The 24,043-nt window shown below is 47.6% G+C and overlaps 1 protein-coding gene across 1 annotated transcript in view; it reads left to right on the top strand.

The window, feature by feature from the left end:
• Nucleotides 1-20,737, top strand: part of MEGF6 (multiple EGF like domains 6) — a 118,162-nt gene extending 97,425 nt beyond the window's left edge. The window contains exons 25-35 of the mRNA XM_060259098.1: nucleotides 57-185; nucleotides 3,520-3,651; nucleotides 7,996-8,124; nucleotides 8,661-8,789; nucleotides 9,997-10,125; nucleotides 13,327-13,455; nucleotides 14,797-14,925; nucleotides 16,303-16,431; nucleotides 16,989-17,120; nucleotides 18,022-18,069; nucleotides 20,278-20,737. Coding sequence (XP_060115081.1) covers nucleotides 57-185; nucleotides 3,520-3,651; nucleotides 7,996-8,124; nucleotides 8,661-8,789; nucleotides 9,997-10,125; nucleotides 13,327-13,455; nucleotides 14,797-14,925; nucleotides 16,303-16,431; nucleotides 16,989-17,120; nucleotides 18,022-18,069; nucleotides 20,278-20,342 — 1,280 coding nt within the window. The 3' untranslated portion in view covers nucleotides 20,343-20,737. The remainder of the gene's footprint in view (nucleotides 1-56; nucleotides 186-3,519; nucleotides 3,652-7,995; nucleotides 8,125-8,660; nucleotides 8,790-9,996; nucleotides 10,126-13,326; nucleotides 13,456-14,796; nucleotides 14,926-16,302; nucleotides 16,432-16,988; nucleotides 17,121-18,021; nucleotides 18,070-20,277) is intronic.
• Nucleotides 20,738-24,043: the final 3,306 nt, after the last annotated feature.

Below are 24,043 nucleotides of genomic sequence, written 5' to 3'. Positions count from 1 at the left end.
TGCCTGGATAACGTCTGCTGCCCCGGCGCTGACTCTGTGTTTTATGCTCCCCGCAGCCTGCCTGCCCGGTTCCTTCGGGAAGGACTGCGCCTCCAGCTGTGACTGTGCTCCGGGACTACCCTGCAACCACATCACGGGCGAGTGCAGCTGCCCACCAGGGTTCACGGGCCACGGATGCGAGAAAAGTACGTGCAGACTTCTCTGGCCAGGCTCACAAACCAGGCTGGGCTCCTCCGAATGGCTCCAAAGACATAAATAAGTAAATAAAGCCCCGCTTGGCCTGGCCAAATGGCGGGTCAGGCCCTGGCAGGTGTTGCATGCTCACATAATCCTGACAGAGGTGAAATTGCCAAATGGGAAACCAGAGCAGTGTGCTCCATCCAAGAGGATTAGATTAATAAACCGGAGAGCCAGTCCTGGCAAGGACCACTGTAGCACAAACAGCGCGCCTGGTGCACATGTGGATTCTGAGGCTCTGTCTCCAAAGTTTTGCCATTTCAGACCCTCCAACTGTCTGTATTTTGCTAGGGCTGGTCCTTTTTTTCAGGTACTTCTCCCTGGTAAATCACTGTCCCTTTTTGTTTGCTTGTTTGTTTGTTCATTGGTAACTTTTTGGGGATACCTTGTTCAGTCGTTGCCGCAGGGCTGTCTGCATATGAAGCCACACACCCCCTGATGTAGCCAATCCTTCTGGAGTTTACAGTAGGCCCTGTAAGAAGACCCCTGTAAGCTCCTGGAGGGTTGGCTACATCAGGGGTATGTGGCCTAATATGCAAACGAGTTCCTGCTACAATAAAAAGCCCTGCTAGTGTTGTTGTTAGTTTTCAAAGGCCACTTTCCCTCCCACTGCTGAGGTTTCTAGATGTTAACAACTCCGAAGTGGTCAGTTGTGCCCCTGTGTGTACCCTGAAGTCGTACAAACTCATGCTGTACTTGCTGAGGTCTATTAGGGGCCACTGTGTTGTTATTGTTTTCTTTCTGGAATATCTATTTACCAAATGGGGGAACATTTTTTTGGCTTTTCAATCCACGGAGGCTACTTCTAGGGTTGCCAATCCCCAGTTGGGGCAGGGGATTCCCCGATTTGAAGGCCCTCCCCCTGCTTCAGGGTTATCAGAAAGTGGGAGTTGGAGGGAAATGCCTGCTGTGCACTCCATTATACCCTAGGGAGACCGATTCCCATAGGGTATAATAGAGAATTGATGCATAGGTATCTGGAGCTCTGGGGAGCTATTTTTTGAGATAGGGGCGCCAAATTCTCAGCATAGCTTCTGTTGCCTCTCCCCAAAGCACCCCCCAAGTTTCAAAACGACTGGATAAAGTAGACCAATTCTATGAGCCCCAAGAGTAGGTGCCCCTATCCTTCATTATTTCCAAATGGAGGGAAGGCATTTAAAAGGTGTGCAGTCCCTTTAAATGTGATGGCCAGAACTCCCTTTGGAGTTCAGTTGTGCTTGTCACGCCCTCACTCCTGGCTCCACCCCCAAATCACTAGATGTTTCCTAAGATGAACACGGCAACCCTAACTACTTTTGAGCAAACCAATAGGAGGCTAAAGCTGGTGGAACGCAACATGCAGTGAGATGCAAGATTTCTTGTGTGAAATGTTTGAGAGACGTCATTGCTGTGGGTATCTGGGTTATTGTTGCCAGCTGACTGCCCCCCCCCCGCCACCCCCCTCCCCCGGGGTCCCTTAAACAGCTGTTAGGGTTGCAGAAAACAGCAGGTGTTTCAGACCATGGAGATAGAAGCTGACTGTTCCTAATTCCTCCTGGTCAATGTACAGCAAGAAACAGAACTGCCCATTTTTAAAAAGCTGGCAATCCCAAACCATGTTGGAGACAGAGACTCTTGCAGTGCTATCATAAACCGAGTTATACCTTTCTAAGTTCGCTGACTTCAACTGACTCAGAAGGGTGTAAATCTCCTTAGGATGGCACTTTTGCAGGCCTAACTGGCCTCATGGAAAAATAAGAATTTGACAGTCACTGAATGCTTGAGCATCAGAAAGTTTCCTTCTAATAATTGTGAACAGTGCTATGATGCATGACACGTAGGATGGTCATCATTTTGAAAAAAGAATCAGAATCTTTCACCAGGAAAATGCATATCCTACAGCTTGTATACATTTAAACAAATTATAAGTATATTGCATATTTCACATAATTTAGTCTGTAAACCTTGGGGAGGGCACAGGATTTATGGAAGGGCATTGGAATCCTGCCCCTCATCTACTGAGTGTGCTGACTAATCCCACCTCCTGTTCTAGAATAATCAAACAGTGCCCAAACATTTTCAAGTTTACTTTTGCAGGACCAGAAACTTGCATAGTGCAGTTATGGATTACACCTTCTGAAAAGAGCATTGTCGTGCAGGGGGTTGGACTAGGTGGCCCTGGAGGTCCCTTCCACCTCTGTGATTCTATGATTCTAAATAGTACAGGTTGGGGAACTGCACATCTGAACACCAATAACTCTTCATACTACCCTGACTTGAATGGCTCATGCCAGCCAGGGCTGGATTAAACCCTATGGAGGCCCCTAGGCAGTCAAAATCTCAGGGGGGCCTTTTGCAAATTATCTCAGAGTTGGAGTGGCCGTCCTGCTGCCTGTGGCCCCCACTGCAGCCTGCAGGCACCTTCTCAGAAGCCCCTTTGACAAAGCTGCGGGGGGAGAGGCAGAGAGAGGCAAACTTGGCGAGGATGCCAGCATCAGCTGTACCAGGCAAGTCAGGCAAAGAGCGACTCAGTTGCTGGCTGTGCGTGCAGGCTGGGAGGGCTGCAAGCAGGGGGGAAACTGGGGGGAGAAGCCAGCCCGGGGTGCCTAAAGGCATGAGGGCCCATAGGCCCTAATTGTTAATCCAGCCCTGATGCCAGCCCAGTCTCATCAGATCTCAGAAGCAGGGCTGACCCAGGTTAGAAATTGGTTGGAAGACCACAAAGGAACTCCAGGGTTGTTATGCAGAAGCAGGCAATGACAAACCACCTCTGTTTATCTGCTGCCATCAAAACCCTATGAAGCTGACTGTGACCTGACAGCACTATTTCCACCACTGGCCCATGGAAAACTGGAATGCCCAGAACACTTCTCATCTCCCTAACATGCTATCACTTCATGTTTAAGGAAGAGGGGGTTTTTTTTGGGGGGGGGGCATATTTAGTGCAGCTGGAAGAGAACTAACTACCTCTAGAAGACTATAGCATATAACTTCGCCATATGTTTTAATCAGCTCAAAATCATTCCAGCAAAACCCATTAGGGAAGACGATGCTAGTCCTCATTGTTTACACCTTTTCAGAATGTGTGATTTCATTTTGTTTTATTGCTCTCATGTGTCCAGGGGGGTATGAAGTATGTACAGTTCAGTCCAAAGCTAACTGCAGTTCCAGCTGTTATGGAAAAAGCCACATGTGGGCTGGCCCCGGGATGGAATTTCTGCACCAGTTGTTTTGCTCTGAAATGAATCCAAACCTCCCTTTCTCTTAGTAGCTCTTGTTATGCTGACCCTTTCTCCTGCACAGCCTGTCTGCCGGGGACGTTTGGGCTAAACTGTGGCAGGATTTGCCGGTGCGCGGGAGTGAACCATGACTGCCACCCAGTGACCGGGGAGTGTATCTGTGCATCAGGATTCTATGGCAGCAGTTGCCGGCAGCGTGAGTTCTCCCTAAACAGTTGCTTTTGTGTGCAATGTTCAAATGGGCCAGCTTTACCTTCTAAGAATGGTGACACCACAACTTTCCCACATAGATTGTTCCTTTTTTGAATTGCTCCAGTAGGAGGGAAGGCCCTGAGGATGTAGAAATGTTTGAGAGCCAGTTTGAGAGCCAATTTGGTGTAGTGGTTAAGTGCGTGAACTCTTATCTGGGAGGACCGGGTTTGATTCCCCACTTCTCCACCTCCAGCTGCTGGAATGGCCTTAGGTTTGCCATAGCTATCACAGGAGTTGTCCTTGAAAGGGCAGCTGCTGTAAAAAGCTCTCTCAGCTCCACCTACCTCACAGGGTGTCTGTTGTGTGTGGGTGGGGGGGGGGGAGGTAGAGGAGATTGTGACCGCTCTGAGTATAGAACAGGATTTAAATCCAATATCTTTTTCTTCTAGAAGCCCTTCCCTTATCGGGGAGGGAGGGAGCATTTTGCTGCATTGCTGATAAAGCACTTGGCTGTAACCTTTATTATTCATGGGAAAAATACTTCTAACACTCTCATACCCAGAATTTTATCTCAGATTCGGGCAGGCCAAATTAAATGGACTTGCTTCCAAAATGAGAATGATGCTTTAGGAATCCTCCATTGTTGTAGGGTTTTTTGGAGTGTCTTGAGTGTGTTGTTTGATGCAGTTTTTCATTCCTTTGTGTTTGCCTTTTCCTTTACTAAGGTACACATGAGTTGGATTAAAACACTGCCAAAAAAGTCATCTTGTCTCAGTCTTATATGTACGATTGCATCGAGATTCTTTTTGGTGCAGTATTTTAGCAGTGTATCAACTTGAGTGCGTCACTAAAACACAGCACAGAAAGACTATCATGCAGTCCTCATGTATGATCATACAGGCTTGCCAATCCCCAGGTCCCAGCGGGGGTTCTTCCGCTTTCCCAGGCTGCTTCCCGCCCCCAGTCAGCTGGCCAGCAGGCGGGGGGGGAAGCCCCGCCCCCCCCCCCAGAGGACCATGTGCCTTTCCACCTCTGGAGGCTTCAGTCTCCGATTGAAAGGCTTCCTCTTGGATGGTGTGTCTGTGTTACTTTGAAGAAGTTGGCAGCAACTCGTTGAGTAGAGAAGCCAATCCCTCGCTTCAGAGTCGCCATAAAGGTGGTGGAGGAAAGGGAAACGTCTGCTGAGCACTTCATTATTCCCTATGTGGAGATCGATTCTCATAGGGTATAATGGGGAATTGATCTGGAGATTTCGGGGGCTCTGAGGGACCTGTTTTTTGAGGTAGAGGCACCACATTTTCAGTATAATATCTAGTGCCTCTCCTCAAAGTACCCCCCCCCCAAGTTTCAAAATGATTGGACCAGGGGGTCCAATTCTATGAGCCCCAAAAGAAGGTGCTCCTATCCTTCATTATTTCCTATGGAAGGAAGACATTTAAAAAGGTGTGCTGTTCCTTTAAATGTGATGGCCAGAACTCCCTTGGAGTTCAATTATGCTTGTCACGCCCTTGTTCCTGGCTCCACCCCAATGTCCACTGGCTCCACCCCAAAAGTCCCCAGATATTTCTTGACTTGGACTTGGCAACCCTATGATCATATTAGAATTGCTTTTTTGCTTTGTTGGGCCATGTATGATTGCATGTTGGTAACAGAGAGGGAAAGATACAAACAGACTGAAAGCTGAAGCGAATTGCAAATATTCCAATTCTGGGATTTTATTTTATAAATTCTCCCAGGGAAACTAGAATTTAGGAGGAGTGGAAAGTGGCAAAGGGAGCACAGCTGTAAAGAGGAGAATCTCTCCATTTCTTTCCAGTAGCTAGGAAGTTTAATTCTAAGGGTTAAACTGCACGTGTGCTTGCGCACAGCTTTTATCCCTTTGGAAACTCAGTGAAAGATTTGTAAAATCAATGAACAACGGGGCTGTTTTCTACCGTAGGTCCCTCTTTCCCTTCACAGAAAGAAAACTGTTAAGTCACTAGCTGACATCTTCGGAGATGCTATATTGCTGTGCTTTGAAAGGACAGAATTGTAGAGAGCCACTTCTCTGCGCGTTCTTGCAAAACAAAATTGGAATGGGGATGGCCATTCCACCACCCCCATTTCCCAACAGTTCTATTTGTACCACCTTGTTTCCTGAGTACGGCTAGTTCTGTTGCGCGTAAGATCCTGCATGGAACTGCTGCTCATTGGTCCACGTGGGTTGAAAGGAAAGAATGTTCCACTTTTAAAAAGAGGAAGGGAAAAAAACCCCCAACTCTCTCCATCATGTTCTGTGTAATGTCTTTAGCAGACGCCTGCTAAGCTGCTACATGAAAAGGATTCCTCCCTAGCTGGCAGCCCTGCCGCGGTTCTTGCAAATAGGCCATCTGGGGAGACTCCTGTTTCAAGCATCAGAGGGGAAGGCCACATGAAACAGGAGTTGTGCCCCTCCATCCCTTGGGCAGGTTTGGAAAATCCGCACGGGTTCTGCCAGCTTGGAAAGGCTGCGTTTCAAGCAAGAGGCTTGGGTCTCCCCTAGGGTTGCCAATCCCCAGTTTGGAGACCCTCCCCTCGCTTCAGGGTCGTCAAAGTGGGGGGAGGGGAGGGAAATGTCTGCTGGGAACTTTATTATTCCCTATGGAGATTTATTCCCATAGAAAATCATGGAGAATTGATCTGCGGGTATCTGGGGCTCTGGGGGGGGGGTGTTTTTTGGGGTAGAGCACCAAATTTTCAGTATAGCATCTAGTGCCTCTCCCCAAAATACCCCCCAAAGTTCAAAAAGATTGGGCCAGGGGGTCCAATTCTATGAGCCCCCAAAGAAGGTGCCCTTATCCTTCATTATTTCCTGTGGAAGGAAGGAATTGAAAAGGTGTGCCGTCCCTTTAAATGTGATGACCAGAACTCCCTTTGGAGTTCAATGATGCTTGTCACAGCCTTGATCTTGGCTCCACCCCCAAAGTCTCCTGGCTCCACCCCCAAAGTCCCCAGATATTTCTTGAATTGGACTTGGCAGCCCTAGTCTCCCCCACCCCGCCCCACCTAGCTAGCCAGCTGCTTATTTGAGAGGATTTGGTTGCCCAGGGCTTTTTTTGTAGTAAAAGCCCAGCAGGAACTCATTTGCGTATTAGGCCACACACCCCTGACATCACCATTATTTCACACAGGGCTTTTTTGGGTAGGAAAAGCCCATCAGGGATTCATTTGCATGTTAGGCCGCACCCCCTGATGGCAAACCAGCTGGAACTGCATTCCTTTTTTTAAAAAGCCCCGTGGTTGCCCCTGCTCTTTGCAAGGATGACTTTCACACCCACAAAGAAAAGCAGTAAAAGAGGCAGGGCTTTTTTTGTAGAAAAACCCTAGCAGGAACTCATTTGCTTATTAGGCCACACCCCCTGATGCCAAGCCAGCCGGAGCTGTGTTCCTGCTCAGAAAAAGCCCTGAAAAGAGGTCAGAATGGGAAGGGATGTGGCTCAATGGTAGAGCATCTGCTCTGCATGCAGAAGATCCCAGGTTCAGTTCCCAGCATCTCCATTTAAAAAGGATCAGGGAGGAGACAAAGTGAAAGATTTCTGCCTGAGACTCTTGGAAAGTCACTGGTATATCACACTTGTTCTCAATGTGCCTTGGTTATCCATGTGTAGTGATAAAACACTATAAAAAGCTATGGTCATAAATATGATTTCTTCTTCAAGAGTTCTTTTTCCAATTTTGTCAACATTCTTCCAAGGGAATCTTGATGCAGTTATTTGAAGGAAGATTGCTTTTTAGCAATGTTTTATTAATGTGTATTTTAGGGTGGGGGGGAGAGACGCAAAGAAATAGGAAGCAGCACACAACACTCTACAGAATTCAGAAACGAAACAATGAAGGATTCTTAATGTTCTGGTTACACTCCAGCAAAAGGCCAAGTTTCTCTAAATACCAGGAATACATGTTGAGAAAAGGCTTTTTTAAGAAGCATTCTTATAGCCTGAGCCAGCCAAAAGACTACACTGCAAATATCCATCATGGATTGAAGCTCTGTGATCCATAGCACTAGAGGCACCATGTGGTGTGTTAACATGCATCAGTTTTTAAAATTATTGTTTCTTTTTTTCTTTTTTGCCATCTTCTGAGACTGGAGCAGGGCTTACTGAGTGTGTGTGTAGGGGAGTGGTATTTGTGAAATTCCTGCATTGTGCAGGGGGTTGGACTAGATGACCTTGGAGATCTTTTCCAACTCTGTGATTCTGTGAAACCTCTTGCAATGGTCTATTGAGTAAGACCTTCCATTGTTAGCATCCTGTCACTATGCTTTGGCAGCAGCAGCAGAACTTTTGCCTTGGATTTTTAAAAAAAAACCTAGGGTTTTTTTCCCCTCCAGGATGCCCTTCTGGACGCTACGGCCCGAATTGTGAGAGGCAGTGTAACTGCAAGAACGGGGGGCACTGCGAGACCACCACGGGGGTGTGCCAGTGTCCCGCTGGATACGTGGGGGCTGACTGCAGTACCGGTGAGTGGGCTGGGATTCTGGCAACCGGTTGAGATGTGTAACACACATGCACAAGGGTGCATGAGGAAGGTGACTTTGTTATGCACTGATTCGCTTTCCCTGTGGTCCAAAGCTACAACATTTGGACCTTTTTTGTTCATGCCCCAGAGCCTAGTTTATAAAATTATGGATATTGTCAGGTTTCACTGCTGTGGAATTTGGAGATGGCCACTAGCTGACACGGTGCTTCTAGCTCTGCTACCGTGCACTGTCACAGCATACAAGAAGACGTTCTCTGGCCCCAAGGCGCTTACAATCTGAAACGGCCCCCCCGAAAAAAGCCAAAGGGAGGAGCGAGGGGATACATGAAGGAATATTTTTCTTTCTTTCTTTATTAGAGCATTTATATCTTGCCTTTCCTTGTGGTTCTAGGTGGCTTTCTTTCTGGATAATGATCATGACTTCCCTTGCAGTGACTTGAGGTGGTTTATGGATGACTCTCTTGTAAACAAGCCCTTCTTTCCTGTTGATTTTTGTGGGGGGGAAAAAACTCTTAGCTTGCCCGGCTGGTCGTTTCGGCACTGACTGCGCGCTCGTGTGTTCCTGCGGTGAGGGCGCCACTTGTCATCACGTGACCGGATCCTGCGTTTGCCCGCCAGGGAGAACTGGTCCCAGCTGCGAGGAGGGTAAATATTTACCTAGTCGTATTGCCTGAGAGAGTTCTAAGAAGAGAATTGCGTGGATGGATTGGGTGTGAACTGGGAGTTGAGGTTATAGGTACACGTCTCCTCTTTTCCGTGGAAGCTCTCTGGAAGGTGACTTTTGCCCAGTCATTCTCTCTCAGTCTCATCAACCTCTTGGGGAGGCTGTGAGGATACATGCAGGAGGGAAGGGGACGGTGTGCACCACCAGACTTTGAATTCAGCAGGAACTCACAGCAGCGCAGGGTTCCCCCTCTTTCTCCTCACTTACCCTGTCCATTGAATAGTAGGTGCAGCTGCATAACAATCCCTGGATTAGGAGAGCGGGCAGCCAGCCAGGCACCAGGAGCTTTGCCACGCCCCCAGCAGCCCTCATTAACCCCTGGAGAAGCCCATTCCACCCTTTCACTTATGTGATTTTGGGTGGCAGATGGCTTGCTGGCCTTTTGACTGGGGGGTGGGGCAGCCAAAGAGAGCCCCCGGAGAGCGAGGCCTGCTTGGGCTAGCTGGATGTCTAGTGAGCCCAAGCAGGCCTCGCTTGCCCGGGGCTCTCCTTTCTTGCATCGGGTTGCTTTTGGTTAATGAGGGGGCAGCATATGCTGATGAGTTATGCTAATGAACTCCACCACCTGTTTTTCTACAAAACGACCCCTATGCACCACCCTCAATTTTTTGGAGTGCTACAAATCCCAGTTGCTGTCTCTTCCCTTCTATATTACTGATGAGTGATGTATATTAGCATTGTCAAGTTGGTCCTGACATGGCAGGGGTCTTTCAAGGCAAGTGAGAAGCAGAGTGGTCTGCTATTGCCTTCCTCTGCAAAGTCTTCTTTGGTGGTCTTCTGTCCAAGTACTGACCCTGTTTGGTTTCTGAGATCTGACGAGACTGAGCTATACTATTCCACCTTCCCTCCTGGGATGTGCGATGTACACTTTGATAGAATATTGCAAAAAACAAGAGAGAGCAAGATGACCCGATATATGACTGTGCCAAAATAAGTTTTGCACAGTGCTTCCCTGATGTACACGTTCCCTTGTGTGCAAACGTCGCCAAAAAGGCCCATTTTAATATGATTGTGCTCATGTTTCAGCTAAGACTTTTTTGTGGCCTGGACACTGCTGTTATAATCAGTTAAGAGCTGTACAGATTCGACTTGCCCTTAGTCTGTCTGCTTCATTCTCTTCTCTCCCAGGTTGTCAGAAGAATCAGTACGGGGCTGGTTGTCAGCAGACATGCACCTGCCATAACAGGGGAATCTGCCTTGCAGCAAACGGCTCCTGCCTATGTGGTCTTGGGTGGACAGGGAGATTCTGTGAACTAGGTAACTCTTTTCTTGTGGTTCCTTGTCTTCCCAGCAAACAAGCGTGCTACTAGGCCTTATGTCTTTGCTCCAGCCCAGGTACTAGCTAGCCTGTCAGTGTTCTTGGGGGTGGTACGGGACACTGCCCTGCCTAGGACAGATCCTGTTTAAATTCACACACAGTAGATTTGCTCTTTGCCTTTCCCATTTTATTTTATTTTTATCAAATTTATATCCCGCCCTCCCCTGATGGGCTCGGGATGGCTAACAGCAGTTAAAAACAAACATAGAATGTTAAAGAGTGAAATATAGAATAAAAGCATTTCCATGCATATTACAGTCATCAATCCATTCCATCAAGTCCAAGATGGCAAGGTTCTGATTTCCATTATGTTAGTTGAGCTTTTGTGTAGCGAACGTAAATTGGGTTTTAGCGGTTTATGTTTGCTACGCAAAAGCTGCGGCACTTCCTGTAACTTCGGCGCAGATGGTGGGAAATCTGACCAGACGCTGCGGAGGTAACAGGATTGTGACTACCGGGTGAGCTGTGTGCGAAAACGGTCATAGAATATTAAAGAATAAAAGCATTTCCATGCATATTGCAGTCATCAATCCATTCTGTCAAGTCCAAGATGGCAAGGTTCTGATTTCCATTATGTTAGTTGAGTGTGATTGTTGGTGCTGTGGGATAATAGCCGTTGAAGCCATTAACTGTTGAATGTGAGTTTGAACAATTCGGTCTTACAGGCCCTGCGGAACTGCGGCAGGGCCCTAATGTTTTCGGGGAAGGCATTCCACAGAGCTGGGGCTATTACCGAGAACGCTCTGGCTTTGGTGGTGGGCAGTTGAGCTTCTTTCGGTCCAGGGATCTGAAGGAGATTTTGGGACCCCGAACGTAGTGCTCTTTGGGGTATGTATGGGGAAAGGCAGTCCCAAAGGTAGACAGGTCCCAGAACATATAGGGCTTTAAAGGTTATAACCAGCACCTTTCTCATGGCAGGTGTGTGACTGTCTCTTTGGATGTTCATGCATTTCTTGTGCATTTCAAGGAGAAAGGCTTTAACTGAGCTGAACTTAATTTACTAGCCAGGCGTGGAGAGAGCAGCATTTTGTGTGATCAGTTCCAGATGGGGTAACATTATTAGCCTCTAGACAGAGTCTTGGAGCACCCTGAAGGCTAACAGATTTATGGTGGCTTTAGCTAGACTCTCGACTGACCCAGAGCCTGCTTCAGATCCATTAAATATTACCCTTGGCAGATGTGCACGGATGGGTGTAGAAAAAATAAATAATAGCAAAAGAGTGGGACTGAAAAGCTGTGAACCGAAAGAGGTCTAATATACTTTTCTCTGCAGTGCTCAGATGTATGCAAGTTCAGCATAGTGACTCATTGCAGTAGCAGGAACTGGCAGTCGCATAGTCTTCCAAGCATCTTTGAGCTAATTAAGCACCCTTGTTGCACAAGCAAATCTTTATCTTCAAAGCAAATTAAAGCTTGCTAGTGTTCAGCTAGTGAAGGAAGGAAGTTTGCATTATCACCAGTTACAGATGCTGAAATTGCTCCTCATTGCTTTGGAGCCATTTTATCCACTTGGCAAAAGAGACAGTTGCCAAGGACTGTCACCCTTGGTTGCCACCCATCATCATGGCAAGGAGTGTGTGTTGGGGGGACGGGACACCACAGACTTCCTTCTCCCTCTCTCTTGCTTTCTTCTGCATCACAGCTTGCTTTGCAAAGCTTGCTCAATTGGACAACACCTCTATTTTCTCCATTGGCTGAGGCTCCTCCCTTGGGGAGGAAGGGGAAGGCAAAGCTTGTTTTTTCAGGACTGTCTTAATCACACAGCAGAGCTACTGAGCCAAGCCTCTCTTACTTCTATCATCCCCCACCAGTCCCCTGGGGAGGGAAGGAAAGAGTCACAGTGTTGAGTGGTCAGCGGTTGTAGGAGGTGTGTCTTTGATGCATTTAATTTTTGAACTATTTAATTTAGGATTGGGTTCCCACATTTAATGGAAAAGATTGCCCAGCCACTTTTCTCTCAAGAGAAAGCCCTGCCCAGTTACATGTGTCAAGGAGAGGCTCAGAACTGTGGGTGGAGAGGAACAGCTTTGAGCTTTGCATAGCAGGATCAGAGACTACTTTTCATGACGTTGTCCTATATCCTTCCTTTCCCTGTGTCTGCCTCTGCTGACTTTGTGTGTATCCGATAAACTGACTTCATGTTCCTTAAAACTAACATCACAAATAAAGGAGCTCCTTTGCATATTAGGCCACACTCCCCTGATGTAGCCAATCCTCCAGAAGCTTACAAAAAAGAGCCTTGTAAGCTCTTGGAGGATTGACTACATCAGGGTGTGTGTGGCCTAATATGCAAAGGAGCTCCTGCTAGAATTCCACCTCTGATAATAATTAAGTGCCATCAAGTCACAATCCACTCATGGCGACTCCTGATGGAAGTCCCAAGGCAAGAAATGTTTAGGGGTGGTTTGCTGTTGCCTGCCTCTGCAGAGCAACCCCAGTATTCCTTGATGGTCTCCCATCCAAGTACTCGCCATGGCTGGCTTATTTATTTTCTGAGCTCTAACAAGCTGAAGGACAATTCAGGCTGCTATCGTCACTTATTCTGCAAATCTTTATTGTGCTACAAATCTTTTATTTTTTAAAACCTCTATGACAGGGGTGGCCAAATTTGCTTAACGTAAGAGCCACACAGAATAAACGAAGGAAGGAAGGAAGGAAGGAAAATAGAGGGGGAGAGGTGGAAAGAAAGCAACTTGAACTTTAAATGCATTCTCCAAGTTGCCAGCTGGCTTGACTTGGAGAAGTGGTTTAAAGAGAGAAATGCCTTCTCCAAGTTGGACAGCAGGGGCTTCAAGAGCCACACAATACTTGTGAAAGGGCCACATGTGGCTCCCGAGCCACAGTTTGGCCACTGCTGCTCTATGACTAGAAAGAACTTGAAAGTACTTTTCTTTTATGCCCACTGAATTTGTGGTCAGCTAGAGGAGAGGTAATCCAAAATGGAAATGTTGGGGGATTTCCAGTGAGGAAGGCTGCTAAGGGGAAGAGAGTCAAATTTTAAATGAGCGGGGAAAACTTGGGAAGCCAGCCAGTTGAGAAATCTGTGTCACAATTCCCAGTTTTCCCTGCAGAGCTTGAAAGAAAACACCCCTTTGCGGTCTTCACGATGTCAATGATGTGAAAAATTGTGTTCCCTACAGGATGTCCCCCAGGGAAGTATGGGGCCAACTGCCAGCTGAACTGCCCCTGCCGAAACAACACAACCTGTGATCCAGTGACAGGCGCTTGCCACTGCGACAAAGGCCGCTATGGGACCTTGTGTGAACATTGTAAGCCCCAGTAAGATGGTGGTGGTTGTTTGTCCAGAAATACATTGTAGGCTCAGTAGCCACCCATTGGCATGCAAGCAGTGGAAGGTATTTCGTTGCCCCAAGCAAGGTACAGCCACTCTGGCTTGTTGGCACCATTGCCAGCTAAGCCCTCCCACTGCTGTAATGCTGGGAATGAAGAGTGTCATAGAATCGTGGAGTTGGAAGGGACCTCCAGGGCAATCTAGTCCAACCTCCTGCACAATGCAGAATATTCACAATTCCCTCCCTCCCATATATCCCCAGTGACCAGTGTTCCCTCTAAGCTGAGTTAGATTTTTAGCCTCCCACTCACACCTTTTTGTCTTAGCTCAGGAAGGATGGCCCCAGAGCACACTAATTTATGCAGGAACTCACCACTTTAATGCCAGGAACTCACCACTTTAATGCCTGTAGCTCACAAAGTAGAATTTTTGCTCCCAAAACTCTGCAGCTTAGAGGGAACATTACCAGTGACCCCTGTTCCATGCCCAGAAGATGGCAAAAACCTCCAGGATCCCTTTCCAAAGTAGCTTGGAGAAAAGTTGCTGACTGACCCCAAAATGTCAAATCAGCATTTCCCTGGGTGGGTAAGGAAGGGCCATTAACACTAAGCTTTGATGCAATCCTTCCTGCCCTCCTTCTCATGATCCGCCTAATTCACAGGATCTTCATTGCTGTCAGATGGCCTCTGTTTAAAAGCCTCCCAAGGAAGGAGAGCCCACCGCCTCCTGAGGAAGCCTGTTCCACTGAGGAACTGCTCTAACAGTCAGGAAGTTCTTTCTAATGTTTAGCCAGACGTTCTTTCAATTTAATTTCAACCCATCAGTTCTGGTGCGTTGGTTCCTTGGAAGTTTGTGCCACCCTCTCATCAGTCGCTCAGGTCCATGTGGCTCGGCTGGACAAACGGCCAAAGAAGATTGTCTTATTCATGCCAGAGTATTTCATTTCTTAGGCTTCATTTGATAAGCACAGATACGAGTTGCTTCTGAGTGGCCTCAGGTGGGGTTGAAGGTGTTTGATGGCACACCAGAGAATTATGTTGGACTAGATGGTCTGGGGGGGGGGGAGGAGCCTTTCTCCTCAGGCTCCAGCAGTGGCCCACCATTTTGTGGAAGGAGAATCAGGCTCCTCCCATCAGCCTGCTAGACCCCTCCTACTCAGGCTCCAGCTGTGCCTCGACCCTAGAGTGTCATAGCAAAAGCTTAGCAGTTTATGAGCCGTGTAAAGGATTTGGGCTGTTTTCAAAGCTCCCTCAGGTTTACTTCCAAGAGATAAACGATGCTAATATCTTTCTGCCACTTTCCAACCTGTCTTCCCTAGCCTGCCCAGCTGGTTTCCATGGAGCTGGCTGTCAGGAGGTGTGCGATTGTAAGAATGGAGCAACGTGTGATCCGGTGACTGGGGAATGTATTTGTCCTCCTGGCTTCTATGGCAACCGATGCCAGACAGGTGTGTATCCTTTAAGAACTCAAACGGAGACAAATCATAAAGTCCTAGAGATGGGGCCTTAAAGGCCATCAAGTCCAACTCCTTGTTTAAGGCAGGAACTCCAAAGCCAGAGCATTCCCAAAAGATGGCAGTCCAACCTGGGCCTGAAAAGTCCTCAGCAAATTTCGCTTAGGTTGTTGGTTCAGTTGTCTAACAACCTTCACCATTAGGATGTTTATCTTAACACTCATCTGAAATCTGCCCTCCTATACCTTAAATTCATTAGCTCTAGTCTTAGTCTTCTGGTGGGCCCCCATTTTCAGCTGAATTACCACAGTTGACTTAGCACTATAAAGGCAGGCTCAGGAATAACGAAGAGAGGGTCTGCATGCAATTCCTATCTCTGCTTTTGTATGGTTGATGAAATGTATATTAGGGAAAGTTTACTACAGACAAGGGACAAGGCCTTTGCAGTGTTGGCACCTAATCCCATGACATGGGTTCATAAACCACAAATAACCAAACAAACAAGTCCAGAATGAAACTGTGACATGAAATTGCACACAGGGAAACGCTGTCTCTCAGTGTTCTGAGCTTGGTCATCTCTGTTTGGAGCATGACTTGCTCATTCGGGAGTTTGCCAAATGTTTGGCAAGCCTCATGCTCGACAAGGCCTCTGCCTCGTGGATTCAAGTCTCAGTTGGGTAGCATGGAATGGCCTCTGGAGGGGGTTGGCTGAGCCTGATTTGTGGCTTGAAGGCAGGGGCCAGGACCTCTGCTCTAAACTTTTCAGTTCTTTGGGGCCAGATGGAATTACTTCCATTCAGACAAGGAGCAGGCCAGAAATACTTGATTTGGCCAACCAATCCAACCTCTGGCTGGCTCAGAGCCAGTTTGGTGTGGTGGTTAAGTGTGCAGACTCTTTATCTGGGAGAACTGGATTTGATTCCCCACTCCTCCACTTGCTGCTGCTGGAATGGCCTTGGGTCAGCCATAGCTCTCACAAGAGTTGTCCTTGAAAGGGCAGCTTCTTTGAGAGCTCTCTCATCCCCACCTACCTCACAGGGTGTCTGGTATGGGGGAAGAAGATAAAGGAGATTGTAAGCTGCTCTGAGACTCCGATCCAGAGAGAAGAGCGGAGTATAAATCTGCAATCTTCTTCTGGAGTGGGAGGAGGTTCCATGAGTAGTCAATGATCATCTTTACAGAATTAAGAGGCACGGTAGCTGTGGGCAAACCGGCTTCTTTCAGCTTGGCTTTCTTCAAAGGCTAGTTGTTAGCACTTCCTAGATGGAACTGGTGGTGTGTATGGCAGTGAGGTGCCTTGAATTGAGGACAAGCTCCATTTCCCTGTACAGTAGGCCATTGTACTGACACATCTCTTGTTGCTGGACACAGGCTGCGAGGAGGGGAGATTTGGAGAAAAGTGTCAACATCAGTGCAACTGTGGAAATGGCACGCCGTGTGACCCAACCACGGGGCACTGCCTGTGCCCTCCAGGGAAGACCGGCAGCAAGTGTGACGTAGGTGAGAGTGTTAAGGGGGTTATTTGTCAAGGGCTGGGAGGAGGGGAAGAGGGTCTCAAATGGGCCCGCTTGCCTTTGGATGGATATGCTAGCCTTTACACAAGGGTTTTCAAAGCCTCGAGTAGAAGGAGGGACGGTGGCTCAGCAATAGAGCATCTGCTTGATAAGCGGAAGGTCCCAGGTTCAATCCCCGGCATTTCCAACTAAAAAGAGTCCAGGCAAGTTGGCATGAAAAGCCTCAGCTTGAGACCCCTGGAGCGCTGCTGCCAGCCTGAGTAGACAATAATCACTTTGACAGACCGAGGGTCTGATTCAGTATAAGGCAGCTTCATACGTTCAGCTTCTTGGAAGAGGCGTTCCCTCCTTATGCACAACATCTATACTTCCTCCTCTCCCTCATATGCTAACTTGAAGCTTTCTCCTTGATAGTCTTCTAAGAGCAGGGAGCAGAGTTTGTTTGTCTGTCTCTCCCTCTAAACATAGGGACATAGCTGATACCAGTTTGCTTTTTAAGATGCTAATTTGACTCCCCTTTGTATATACTCTTCACTGACCCAGATTGCCCACTGCAGAAATTTGGCCCTGATTGCACTCTGTCCTGCGAGTGTCCCATGACCAATGCTTACTGCAACCCCCGAAATGGACGATGCGTTTGCCTTAATGGATACATAGGAGCCAGGTGTCAAGAAGGTAAGTTGGTTGCCCAGAGAAATGGTTTGCTTATTAGTAGAGCTTACCTACTTGTTCACAACAGTCACGGTGCAGGGTTGCCAGCTCCATCTTGGGAAATGCTGGGAAGCATGTGGGGAAGGCAGAGTTTTGGAAGAGGTGGGAGCTGAATGGGGATGTGAGCATGTAGCGGCTACCCTCCTGGGCTCAAAAGCTGGCATTTTCTCCAGGAAACTGATCTCTGTCATCTAGAGATCAGCTGTAATGATAGAAGCTGGCAGCTTGTTTAGGTAGGGTTGTCCCCTTTTCATGTCAATACAGAAAATTAACACCACAGGTGTTCTCACTGATGTGCTGTTTTACTAGGTGCAGGGAACTGTGCACAGGTGAGCAGCTAGAAGTGCAGTTCACCACTTGCAATGAGAAATATGACAATCCCAACAGCTCTTTGCAAGCATTCCATCCAAAGTGGCTCTGTACCAGTCTTGCCTCCCATCCAGATAATTAGGTGCAACTGTCATGGCTTCCCCCCCCCAAAGGATCTTGGGTATTGTAGCCTATTAAGCTTTTTTTGTAGCAGAAACTCCTTTGCATATTAGGCCACACCCCCCTGATGTAGCCAATCCTCCAAGAGCTTAGAGGGCTCTTCATACAGGGCCTACTGTAAGCTCCAGGAGGATTGGCTACATCAGGAGAGTGTGGCCTAATATGCAAAGAAGTTCCTGCTACCAAAAAAGCCCTGCCAATAAAGGTACTTTAGCTTCTGTTAAGAAATGCAGGTTTTCTCTGAATTAATGTAATGGCAAGGGTCCCCCTTGGGGGGGAAATGAGGATGAACCATCATATAGTGTAGATCCCACCCTTCCCCGAAGCTTCAGGGCCTAGCACTGGGTTGAGACTTTTAATCTTTCTCGTTTCCTAGGAGGGCCACCTCAGCTGCTTACGAGCACAAGCCAACAGGTGGAACCACGTGAGTGGGGTATCTCTTTTTGTAGCAATACTAATTTAAATATTGAACTAGCTGCCATGGCAGCTTGTGATATAATGGGGGAGGGGGGGGTGTCACAAAAATGATGGGGTAGCTGCTTTCAGTCTAGCAATTCAAATCTCCCCCTACTCCGAGAAACAGCATATGGCCCAGGTTCTTCTTCTGTCATTTCTGACTTCGGACTGGATGTTACTTGTTTCAAAGGTTGGACTTTAAAAACAAACAAACTGTGGGCACTTGAGCAAGGCTTCGCAGAAGGGGACATTGAAACGCTGGCTGAAGTCCGAAATGGTATGGAGCAGTCTTGTTCTTCCTGAAAAGTGGCAAGACAAGACGGAACATAATGTGGAGAGCATACTTTCTTAGGGTGTGTTTTCTGGAAATGGCGATGCACCTGCTTTCTTTGTTCTGCCTGACCTTGCAATACTGAAGAAAGGTGGGAGGGCCTGTGTTGCATTTTTCAGCACGATCCCTCCAGTCATCCTTTTGTGGTTTTTTTGGTTTTGCTTGGTGTTGCCTCCTTTTCCCCCAATGTTTTCACCTTTTCTCCTCTGTGCTTATTTTAACTGAACAACAAAAACTTCTTTTAAGCTCTGGTTTTTTAACTTGATGTATTGGTTTGTTGGTTTTTAATGGGGTTTAAGATGATGTTTTAATTTGTTGGTGGGTCTCCTAAGGCAGAAAGGTGGGATTAAAACCTTGTTAAATAAATAATAAGTAGTGGCCACCTAGATATTTCCTGTCCCATCCCATGCTGAATAGATGCCTCGGAAGTTTTCCTTTAGTGCTTAGAAGTTTGCTTCGCCCTGCATTCCATTCCTCTCCCATTTTAATTTCATTATCATTGCTAAGTCTGACTCCAGAATTGGACCGTGTGAAGTTGATAGGATCATAGGTGTGATTAACTCCATGTGGAATTAGGCCACATTCCACAGCTAACACACCTGCACTTTGATAAAACAATGCACTAAAACCCCCCATGAAACAGCATTAAGTACAATCATGTCCAGATTTTGTAAACGTATGATCGCAGCAGGATTTTTGGCACAGTATTTTACCACCATCGTGGTTTGCATATTAATAAAACATGGCAAACAAAACAGCCATGCAGTCGTGCATCAGTAAAAGACCACACTGAAATAATCTACAACACAGAATCATAGCATGATTTTTTTTTTTTTTGCAGGGTGGATCAATACTGCAGTGCTGCTTCAGCACCATATACAAAATTCAGAAATAAAAAGGAATAACCATAAAGAGACTTTTGAAAGCAGCGCCCTAGCTGTATGAACAGGCCCAGCACTAGGGGTGCTTGCGCCCTTAGGCTGAACTGCACTCCTACACTCCCCATTGATATATTCGTGCGTGCCCTGATGACATCGCTATGATGTCACTGCCGCACACCCCCAACTTTGCCGAGGCTTCCTGAGCCTCAGGAGGCCTCGGAAGAGTCCGGAAGGCAGTGAGTGTGCTCAGAGCCGGCTCTGAGCACACTTGCTGCCACGCCCCCGACTTCGCCGAGGCCTCCTGAGCCTCACAGAATCATGGAGTTGGAAGGGACCTCTAGGGTCATCTAGTCCAACCCCCTGCACAATGCAGGAAACTCACAAATACTTCCCCCTAAATTCACAGGATCTTTGCTGTCAGATGGCCATCTAGCCTCTGTTTAAAAACCTCCAAGGAAGGCGAGCCCACCATCTCCCAAGGAAGCCTGTTCCACTGAGGAATCGCTCTAACGGTCAGGAAGTTCTTCCTAATGTTGAGCTGGAAACTCTTTTGATTTAATTTCAATCCATTGGTTCTGGTCTTACCTTCTGGGGCCACAGAAAACAATTCCACACCATCCTCTGTATGACAGCCCTTCAAGGACTCGAAGATGGTGATCCTATCACCTCTCAGTCGTCTCCTCTCCAGGCTAAACATCCCCAGCTCCTTCAAAGCCTCGGCAAAGTCAGGACGGCAGCAGGCGCAGGGTGTGGGGAGAGGGGGCGCCTCGTGGTGCCCTTAGGCCAGCTGGCACCCCAGAAGAGGACGCCTGCTTGCCCTACCCCCACGCGCCAACCCTGTGTATGAAACGCCATCTGTTCAATTGCAGCGTTCTTTGTATCTATAGATTTTGCCCACCTGAGCAAAACAGGCCCTCTTTGTCTGACCCCAGTGAGCTCTAACAGCAACGCTTTGTGCTTTCAGTTGTACCATCTCGGACTTCCTACCAGGCTTCCTCCAGAATGGCCTTGTCCTCTCTGAAGCATTAGGGCTTGTCCTCGTCCTCTCCAAGGAGAACATGACCCTGTGAAGACGGGTCGCGAAAAAAGTCCAGCCGCAAGAGCAGGAAATGGTTTGCCAGAACCGCTTCCGTCTCTGCACCAGCTCACCGCCCGCAAGCTCTTCTCGAACTGCAAAACTGAGATCAACTCGTGAAGGAGAAGGATACCTCTTGAACCAGCACATGTCTGTCTCCCGCCAAAACCAGCAGGGGTGAAGCCCAGCTTCATCTCCACGCAAGTGCAGAAGCAATTTGTAAGTACACATAGCCATTTGCTGCTCTGGACTTTGGGAGTGCAGCATGTAACTATGACTTATTTTTTGGTTCTTTTGAAAATATCAAGTTACATTTTGTATTTATGTAAAGATATTTATGGGCGGATGTTTAAATGTTGTGTTTTTGCGATCGCTACTCCAAAAGCCCTGTGGGATTGAGTAGCTCTTGGAGGAAAGCAAAAAAAGAAAAAAGCAACTGGACTTGTGAACTATTCTCCTCAGAGCCTGGCAGCCTGGGGGGGGAAACAAGTACTGTTAAAATGACCCATCTCCAAATGGGGACATTTTGGTCCCTGTGGCTCTAAGACTTTGAAAGGCAAAACCTAAAGAGAAAAGAAAGCGGTGCCACTGTGTGTGTGCCATTTTCTCCACTGAGAAACTCATGTGGCAGCAGAGAATCATAATGGAAATGTAGTTTGGGGGGTTGCTGAGGGCTGGAAACCATTTTGTACCTCAGGGGCAGCTGCCCCACCCAGCCAGCACAGAGACCTTTTACCCACTCAGCATGATTCACGCCAATGCAGATGTTTACAGTGGCTCAACGACTTTGGTTGTCACAGTACCAATTTGTTGGGCTGCTCAACGCTCTTGAACCCAGCAGCCCGCCTCTCACTGGGGAAGTTGCTGGTGTCTTGTGTGGGGGTGTTAACTACTGTCCCACCTCTTAGGTGCTATTTGAGATTGCAGAAGGGCTCCTGGTCGGACCAGGTACGAGCCTCCCACATTTCCTAAGGCAGCTGGAATAAACAAACATCTCACGCCTCTGGTTTAGAACTTTTGGCTTTGTACTTCAGAGTGCAGCCAGGAGAACTGGAAAGTTACGTTTGCAATTGACTTCCACACTGCCACAGTTCTAAAGGAACCGCTAACCTAAGCCAGCCTAAAGGATACTCGAGGAATCAGTCTACATTCTTTGGGTTTGGAGACTGAGCTCTGTACTGGTGCTATTTAAAAACAAATTCTGAAACTGAGGTCAGAAAGCTGGGGCCAAACATGGGTTTTTAACCAGCTGCCTAGATGGGTATCTTTGGCCATTTTCTTGGGTAATGTCCACTCTCCTCCAGGCATACTACTTGACTATTAAATATCCCTCGTGACATGCCTCTGTAAGCCAGTTGTGGGCAGTTCAGTTTCACTTGTCAAAACCATTGTATCCACTTGCCAGCAGCATACGTTGCTATTGTATCTATTTAAAGCCCTTCTGGTGGGGTGGGTGGGGGGGAAGGGAGTCCCAATGGCTTCTTGCAAGAACGGACTGAACAGGCAGGCCAATTGGGACTCCAGTTCCCAGGCTCCCTGCTGGTGTAGGACATTTTATGCAGGAAGCCTGGCAAGGTGAAAATTCTGAGAAAAGGAGAACTAGTGAGGAGATCTCCTAGGGAGATCAGTGTTAGAGCTTTTTTTTTTGAAAGGGAGAGAACCCTTCCAGTTTGGTGTAGTGGTTAAGTGTGCGGACTCTTATCTGGGAGAACCGGGTTTGATTCCCCACTCCTCCACTTGCAGCTGCTGGAATGGCCTTGGGTCAGCCATCACTCACGGAGTTGTCATTAAAAGGGCAGCTTCTGGGAGAGCTCTCTCAGCCCCATCCACCTCACAAGGTGACTGTTGTAGGGGAGGAAGATAAAGGAGATTGTGAGCTGCTGAAACTCTGAGATTCAGAGTGGAGGGCGGGATATAAATCCAGTATCATCATCTTTTTTCCCAATGAACCTCAAAATCATGGAAAGAGAGTTATTTCCAAGGTAAATCACAGAAAGTTCACCGATTACCCCTACAGCGATTTTATCACTGTTGAAATTATATACCTCCAAGTCTAAGAGACCAGGAGGTTTTTTTTCTCACTAAAATGAGAGCTGGGATTTGGGGCCTGCTAAATTCAATAGCAAATCCTAAAGAGCAGAATGTGCACAGGTCTGGCACCTTCGAAAGAACATTTAATTATGATGTGGTATCCAGCCGATCAGGAGTGGCACACAAGCGCATTTCTGTTAACCATCCAGTGGGGGGAGGGAACAGGAGGAAATTGTTCCTGGTGGGTCGAGCTCCTGTTCCCTTTGCAGAATCCATTACAGGTCTGCTTGCTGTACCTTGAACGTATGAAGCTGCCTTATACTGAATCAGACCCTCGGTCCATCAAAGTCAGTATGGTCTACTCAGACTGGCAGTGGCTCTCCAGGGTCTCAAGCTGAGGTTTTTCACGCCTATTTGCCTGGACCCTTTTTAGTTGGAGATGCCGGAGATTGAACCTGGGACCTTCTGCTTACCAAGCAGATGCTCTGCCACTGAGCCACCGTCCCTACCCACCTTCCTACTTCTCCCCTTTGTACTGCTGGCAGCAAGAGACTTTCCTTCGAGCATCGTCACAAAATGTATCCCTGAAAAAAGGAGCGGAGTTCTTACTCGTTTGTATAAAAAAAGGCATTTATACACAACTTTATGCTCCCCTGTATTCTGTGGAGTTGGCGGCAGTATTACGTCCAAAAAAAGAGAAGCAAAATGAAAACTTTTTTTAAATAAAGGAAGGGAAAAATGGTCTTTGGCTCCGTGGCATTCCCCTGTACCCTCATCCCCAACTAAGCATTCTGCCTCTTGGGAACCCCCTTCCACCACTAGCATCTTCTTGCTGACCACCAGAGTTAGGGACATGCCCTTGCCTTACTGGCATGGATCCAGAGAGGTGTGTGAGAAAACCAGAGCTGGGCCCCAGAAGAATCTGCTTGCACAGCCCCTTTGTGTGTTCACATGAGGACACTCGTCAGACCCATTTGGTGTACCTAATCAGGATTTTGGTTCATGCATTTCCATTTACTATATTCCACTTTTCTCTCCCCAGTTGGGACTCAAGAGTGGCTCAGAACATCGTTTTCCTGTCTTCGGTTTTCTCACAACCACGCTGCGAGGTAGGCCAGGCTGAAAGTTTGTGACTTGTCCGTGAGCTTCCAAGGTAGAAGTGTGGATCCAAACCACAGTTGCTCCAGGTCCTCGTCTGCCACAGTTATCCTATACAACAGGGGTGGCCAAACTGTGGCTCTCACACACATATTGTGTTTCTCTCAAAGCCTCCACAGCCTTGTTGGCATTTGTCTCTTTAAATCACTTCTCCAGGCCAAGCTAGCTAGTGGCTTGGAGAATGCATTTAAAGTTGCTTTCTTTCCACCTTTCCATCCCCCATCTATTTTCCTTCCTTCCTTGATATTAATGTCTTGTGGCTCTCAAACATCTGACTTTTATTCTGTGTGGCTCTTATATTAAGCAAGTTTGGCCACCCCTGCTCTACACCCACTGGTATCTTCCACCTCTTCACACTGCTTAAGGAATTCCTTTAAGCTTCAGAAGAGAGTAAAATTGTTGAGGGGAGGCACAGGGATCGCGGTTTGAATCCCCACTCAGTCATAAGGGCAGGCACCCTCTCAGC

Source organism: Heteronotia binoei, chromosome 18, assembly GCF_032191835.1.
Source record: "Heteronotia binoei isolate CCM8104 ecotype False Entrance Well chromosome 18, APGP_CSIRO_Hbin_v1, whole genome shotgun sequence".
Classification (NCBI taxonomy): domain Eukaryota; kingdom Metazoa; phylum Chordata; class Lepidosauria; order Squamata; family Gekkonidae; genus Heteronotia; species Heteronotia binoei.
The sequence above is the reverse complement of the archived record's forward strand: the minus strand, read 5'-3'. Positions and strand labels throughout refer to the sequence as shown.